Here is a 7,466-nt window from a genome sequence, read left to right on the forward strand (position 1 = left end):
GTCAGTGAAATGACTTGTAGTACTTGATCCTCCTGATCTTGTTCTTCTAATAGATTTCTGGCAGGCTGTGTACCACAAGGCCTAATGCTGCCCTCCACAGGAAGCGGGGACAAGGATTTCTATCAGGCAAAGATTAATGCAGTCATCTAGATGACCTTTTATGCAGGTCATTTGGGCATTAACTTTGCTGCCCCTTGTAATAAGTAGGAAAATCTTCTTTTTTTTTTTTGACAAAAAAATAGACTTGAAAGAAAAAGGCGAGAGTCCCAAATATTTTAGCCCTTTGAATAATGATAATAATCTGCCAAACCATCTTTGTTATCACACTGACATAGGCCATCTGGATGTTTACCTAAGATTTACAAACAGCTGGTTAAACCACAATGTCCAAGACGTTATGTAACAAATTAATAAAAATGTGCTTTAATGTATTTGAATTGTTTTTTTGATGGATAACACAAACAACTGTAAGAGATGTGACACTTCCGATCATTTAAAACCGTAGTGCGCATGTGTATAAGGGCTGTAATTAAAGTTAAAAAACCCTCTTTGTTTTTGCTTTGCCTATTTTCCACTTGGATGGCATAAGATGAAGGTAAATCTTTTCTTGTCCTACTGTCGCCATAAACATCTACGTTTGTATTTAGCTCCATATCCATGCCATTTCCACTGTTCTGCATATGTCTCAGAAGCACACATCCTGTCCAGATGTGTGTGGGTTCATGAGCAGCCACCATCCTACACTATGTCCACTCCATGAGTCTTGTGGAATAGTTGGATTGAATAAATAAATAAATATAACGCACATTTCTTTTTTTCTGCTTTACCTCACATTTCCTTGTGGGATTATGGCGCTTTGTGCTACACTTTATTTACTGACAGTTTCTGTTTTCTATATTGATTTTAGTTTTTATGTTTTCTGTTTATCAGTTTTATAATACTTCAAGTTCTACTCCACCTGTAGATCCATGCAAAACTGTTTTTACACTCTGCAAGAAAGTGTACTCATCGCTACATAGAACCCCTCACACATGCTACAGAATGTTGTCTGTCTTCTACGTGTTTGCAAGCAGAACAAAGCAGAGCTAAAGTGTGTTTCCACCTCTGACTTTTGCTGTGTTTCCCTATAGGCCGAGTATTTGCTAACACCGAGGACTCCTGCTGTCTGCTGGGGATGCGTCGCAGGGCTCTGGTCTTCCACCCTGTTGTACAGCTGAAGGAGGAGACTGACTTTGTGTATGTATCACACACACCGAACTTAAAACCACTATGAAATGGACGTTACAATGTGTTTTGCTACTTTGCGATATAGCACTCTCAGTGATACGTAAGCTAAAGGCATACAAACTAACACTAAGTGCAGGGTTAAGTTCTTGCCACACTGACACTGTTTGGATGAATGTTTTCAGTTCAAAATGATTCATCAGTAATATTTTACAGGAAGAGACAACACATAGGTTTTGATTTTAAAAGGAGAAAAGTAAATAGCATTTAAGTAATTTATTCAAGCTATAATATCATGTTCTTTAGTCCTTACCTCTGAACTGTGCCCTCTTTTTTTTTTTTGAAACCAATTAAAGGAATAGTCAGCGATTGTAAGAGTTTACACATTTTGTCATATTCGGTTAAATTTTCCATACATTCCTCTGCCTGGCTTTTTTGTTTGTGTGCTCCAAAACCCCCAGGTGGGCACGTGCTGTGCTCGCTCTGTAAAAGGCAAAAAAAGGATCGGAGGTGGGCCGGCTAATTTCAGCCAATCAGCACAAGGTGGCATTCTTGCTACTGTGCATACTTGTGCATGGCATAGTGTGTGTGCTGAGGGTGGGGGGGTCAGTTTGGAAAATTCACAAGATTACTGCAGCTGAAGGGGTGAGATGCCTGAAAAAGCACCAGTTCTATACAACTAAACAACCCAGGCAGAGAGAGACAGAAGCAACAGACTGTAAAGTTAATCAGGCAAGGTCAGAGACCCATGCAAATGTAGCTGAAAAACTGAAAATCGTTATGGGCACTATAATGTTGTTCAATTAAGTAGGCTAATCTTTGTGGTAATGTTTTGTTAGCAAATACCTGTGTCACATTAGCCTGTTTGCTAAATCAGCTTTCCTGGGACATTCAGCTAAATTTCTGGTCTGCAAATGTATGTGGATGTTCTGACTTATAGCAGAATAACAGTGGAGTCTGTAGCTGGTTCTCCACACGTTGTGCCTCAACGTGCTAGTTTTCTGATGTTTTCTGTGGAATGAGCTTTTCCTCCAGTCACTAGTATTGTTGCTGTGGTAGTCCGTATTCATGAATTGTGAGTGACGTAGTTGGGAGATCCCAACTTAAACGACTTGTGGATTTGTGCACATGGTGATCAAAATGTAAACTCTATTACTAGAATCGCTGACTATACCTTTAACTGAGAAAATAACTGTAGTAGCCCTAATATAGGTCATTTATCCAAATACCAGTTTGATCATTCAAAGTCGATCTTGTATCAAATATCTAGGTGTTCTAGATGGGAACTGATCTTTTCACAGCTCCCCAGTGATAAGGAACTATTAGCTCTATGCAGCATGTGACCATCAAATTAATATCAGCGTTAAGACTTCTATCAAGGTGTTTTTTTTTTCATAAAAAAAACTTGAGCACAGAGCTGAAGTTTCCTTGTCTTTCTGCAGCCACAGGATCCCTAAGGAGCAGTGGTGGCTGAAGCTGCGTCCCCTTATGAAGATCCTTGCCAAGTACAAGACAAGTTATGATGTCTCAGACTCTGGACAGCTGGAGCACGTTGTCCACAACCTACCTAAAGAGTCAGATGCTTCAGTTGCCATGTAAAGGCCTGGACTCTTTGACAGCCATTGAAGTCCAGTTTGTGTGTGAGAGTGAAGGTCTGTGAGGTGTGTTGTAAAAGTGGTTAACAACATACTGTGTCATTTCTCTGAGTGTCAGCCTGTCCAGCTCTCCTAACATCAAACCCCCCCCCACGTACTCTCGCACATAGACACAGATGTCTTGCCATACATTGACTGTCCTTGTTGCCATGGATTGTTAGTATTAGAACTGGTAATTTAGTTTTCAAATTGCACTTTCTTTCTCCAGCTGCTTAGACAAACTCTGAGTCCAGAGCTGCACAAGACCAGAATAGACACCTGCTGTAAACACTAGTGTCTGTATCTGCCTAGAACCAGTGTGAGGTTCAGCATATTTGAGACTGATGCAGTACAGTTTTTCTGCTGCAAGCAAGAGATCTGCTTGCTCTTCTTCACTCTTAAATGAATATTTATCTTTTTAACATTCCTAATTATTTTGCTTGTAAACAAGGATACGTTAGTAACTGTACTGTAGGCACTGCTGTGAGTAGCTGTCCGTCATATTGTGCCAAGATAGATGTTAAAGACTAATGGAATAAAAATGTCATGAAGTGTACCCTGTTAATGAGTGTCAGTGGACTTATTTTAAAAAAATAGCATCCAATTTGCTCTTCTTATTTCCCTTTAAGTTGTAAGGATCCATATTCCACACTGTCTGGCAGCATCATAGATCCTTTATTGCAGTGTTCTAGATCTGTGTTGAAGCTGTATGAGTGAATTATTTAAACCCAAGACTCTGGTTTTATGGCTTAACCATTTTGTCTAAAGGACATAGTCTCGATTTTTTTTGTACAAAGTTCTGCCTGAATTACTTGGTATGTGTTGAAAGTCTGGCTTTTTACATGGGTTTGCCTGCGAGTGTATCATCTGATCCGTCCATGTTAGTGGGTTAAAAAAAGCTCTGGTGGGTTATTGTACCAGCACTCAAGTTGCTTTACTATAAGCACAGCAGAGAATTCCATACAGGGAATAAAAAAAAATGTACTTGTATAAATCTTTAAAATTTACATAGAATGAAGACGAATAAGGGAAAGTGCTCAGGTAGTTATGTAAAACAAGGAGCTGTTCTTCCAGAACATCACTACCTGCCATTTTCAGATGCTGGAGGTACTAAAGGCAGATCATTTCTGTAATGGTCATCTTCTCAGAATCCTAGGGTGTCAGGAATTGGGGCTGGATATGGGGGTACATCCTTACTGGAATTGAGAAAAGGCTTAAGAATACCTCTGTCGTGGATCAGAGTTGACAAACTGTTTAAAAAAAAAAAAAAAAATCCAACAAAAAGACTCCCAGCCTCTGAACTGTTGCTGGCATAAAATCCAGCAGATGGCAGCGCAGTGCTGTAACATCCTCAGAGTCAGGGCCCATTATGACACCTACAATATTCATCACTTGCTGTCCAGTTCTGCTCTTTACAGTTTCAGTGCATTATGGCTTATTACTAAAGTGTATGAGCACTCTGAGGCCTACTGTGATTGTAATTGTGTCTGTAGCCATAATTAGGAATTAGTCTTATCATTTGAAAGAAAATTTCCATTTCCCATGGATGTATTAATTTTATATACAGATAACTGGGCTGCTTTTTACAGGGCCTCTCTTCTGTTTGAATTTAAAGTAATTACATATGGCTGCTTAGTGAAGGTGCAGTGACCTGAAATGTAATTTGAAGGAAAAGCTACATGAATCACCATTACTCCTCACACACCCTCCTACAGTAATTATCATCCTTAACCTAAACTGGCAGTGTGGTTACTTCCGCCTCACGCCCACGATTCTGCACAAAAAGACGCCTCGTTTCCCTTTGCTGTCATCTCCTCTGACCCCAGTGGGTGCATGGTTTATGTTGCTGGCTACTTCTGTAAGCATGAAATTAGTAAATTGGATCATTTGGGTGGATTTAAAAATGCAAGAGGAGACTGCAGGGTCATGTGCACACAGGTAATCAATAGCAATTACCATTTCATTTCTACCCCCCATTTTCTTCCAGAATTGCATGTGAATCTGATCTCATTTGACTGATTAAAGGTTGCAAATGAAGGCTCCTCAATCTCTGATCCTCATCAAAGGCCAACCACCTGCATGGTAACTTTGTCTCCATTTAATTCTCCATTGTCTTCAGACAGGGCCCCAATTATAAACTTGCAGTGAATCTCCAAAATAGCTTTTGCGCATTGACCTGTTTAAATTAAATGCACACTCTCTCTTTTCTCATGCAGTCCCATACTCTCCAATTTCACTTCTAATGGCCCTCGGTGGTTGGAATTTGTAGTGCTGTAATAACTAGTGAAGAGCACTGATGCTACAATAGATCACTATAAAGGCTTTGTGATAACAATAGCACTGAGAGCCAATAAATCCTGGTTGGCTGAAATTGAAAAAGCAATATATATTTTTTTCCCCCCCCCAATTGAATCACATATATGTCATTCAGAACGAATATTTATGAATAGATAAATCCATGCAAAAATAAATGAGCACATAATATATTCCCAAAGAGATGAAAAAGCACAGCAGAAGTTATAGATTTCAGTTATGAATACTGCAGCCTCTAATGGCTGCTTAGAAAATAATCAATCAATCAAAACTTCATTTATATAGCACCTTTCATACAAAATAACGCAATTCAAGCTGCTTAAAAGATGACAGCAGATGAGCAGAAGTGAATCACAGGGCCTGTTTCCAGACACTGGATGAGGGATTGAATCCATCTTGCTCACACACTGGTTTAAAACCTGTTCAGTGAGTTCTATTTAGGCTTCCCACAGTCCAGCATACTCATCTGACAATCTTCTTTTGACAATTAAGACAACCATAGAGGCGGAAAACTCTCAATTCCATTAGCCTCTGTGCTGTCTCACTCTGTCTGTCCACTGAGCCTTGGCTTACTTATTAGTGTAGCTCTGCTGTATTTTGTTAAGGATGCGATTAGTGAGATCTACATAAAAAGACGATTTCCCTCTTCTTTCCTTTCCCTTCACTCTCTCACACTTCATTGAGATCAGACAGATCTAAAGAATGGCATTTGCAGACTAATGAAATTTGCTCCGCATCATTTCCAGTGTTAATCTTTGGCTTTAAGTGACTCGTGTCTTTATTTACTCATTTCTGTGGGACAAATATTTAGAGGTGGCTAAAATTACATCACTGCTGGTGTGTCCCTCTATTTAACCTAAGGCTGGGAGCATCAGCTGGCAGTTGGCTTAGAGGCTGCAGCTCCACTTTGATGTATTGGACTTAATATCTTCTTGACAGTTCTCAGGACAGATTTTTATCACTGGATTCATTTGTACTTTTGAAGCGGAGTCAGAACATTCATTTTCCTCCCATTGCCTTTCACCTCTGTGAAGAAACGCTGTGTGTGAATACATGTAGGTGTGTAAATATGTATCTACTCTTGAGATGCTGAGGTGTGAGTCTTTGTATTAGGTCAGTTAAGCATGTGTGTGTGCATTCCTTTGTGATTGCACATCTAGCCCCAGAGCTGAGTGAGCGTACTTGTGACACGAGATAGACGGTGGGATTAATGGAACTGACATTAATTTGACAGAGTGCTCACTAACATGCAAAGTCACTTGCAGTTCATAAAAATAATATTAACTCGGCATTAACATGCAGGGCTGTCTGTTGCACCAGATGCAGTGTTATGGAGAGTGCTTGCTGCGGCTTGTCTTTCTGGACTACAAGTGTATCATGGTTGTAGGAGTATGTCAAGAAAAATCTTGTTCTTGCTATATGTATATCATAGTAGTGCTGAACTTCTCTGCTGTGGCTTCAGGGAGACACTACAGCGCAGCCATCATTCAGCCGCTTTCTCAAAATAGCTAAAAGTAAAGCAGACGGTGTGAAGGTTATGGTTTAGGGAGCAGGTTTAGACATAAAACCTGTTCATTACTGCACACTGCTTTTTCAGCCTGATGAATTGCTACCATGCCCTTGAGCACTGCAGCACACACACACACACACACATAACAGGTATAGCTAGTGGGAATGCTGAGGGGTATTTAGCCCTGGTTATTAATAGTAATCAAAAGCCACTTTACCTGATAGGAACTGCAGGGGTTGTCTACCAACTATTGAGACCCTCTCTACCAATACCAGGCTTAAACAAGGTAGCACTAATAGATACTATGAAGGTGATGAAGAGATACAGGTGAGAGTGCTAATTCATAGAAAAGCAAACGAGGGATTATTCACTCACTGATCTATAATAGGTTGCAAAGACTGTGTCTGGACATGGACAAACACATAAAACATTAATACACAACACAGTGAGAGAGAATATGCGTTGCTCTATTAAAGGGGCGATGAAGCATAGATAGTATATAGAATGGAACACATCCTCAGAAAAGAAGCCAATAAGGCCAATTTGGGTGTCCGTTTTTGATAATTATCTGTTTATTGTGAAATGACATGTATAATGAGAAAGAACAATGGAGCAGAGTTTACCGGTCACACACTTAGACTTAGCTCAGACTGGGTTTAATTTGCTGATGTGTTTGTATTGTAGTCACAGAAGCCGCCGCTTGTAAAGAACAAAATGAGGAACATAGATGTGTCAGTTCAAGATGACCCAAAGTTTGAACATTCACAGAAATGACAAACATTTAG

General features: G+C 39.9%; 1 protein-coding gene across 6 annotated transcripts in view; it reads left to right on the forward strand.

Annotated features, from left to right (window-relative positions):
* pfkpa (phosphofructokinase, platelet a) overlaps positions 1-3,423 on the forward strand; it is a 24,112-nt gene extending 20,689 nt beyond the window's left edge. For all 6 annotated transcript variants that reach the window (XM_020608906.1, XM_020608905.1, XM_020608909.1 and 3 more), the window contains 3 exons: positions 587-595; positions 1,131-1,236; positions 2,667-3,423. In XM_020608906.1, the coding sequence (XP_020464562.1) occupies positions 587-595; positions 1,131-1,236; positions 2,667-2,823 (272 nt within the window). In that variant the 3' untranslated portion in view covers positions 2,824-3,423. The remainder of the gene's footprint in view (positions 1-586; positions 596-1,130; positions 1,237-2,666) is intronic.
* Positions 3,424-7,466: the final 4,043 nt, after the last annotated feature.

The sequence above is a fragment of the Monopterus albus genome, unplaced genomic scaffold (genome assembly GCF_001952655.1).
Source record: "Monopterus albus unplaced genomic scaffold, M_albus_1.0 scaffold96.1, whole genome shotgun sequence".
Lineage (NCBI taxonomy): Eukaryota > Metazoa > Chordata > Actinopteri > Synbranchiformes > Synbranchidae > Monopterus > Monopterus albus.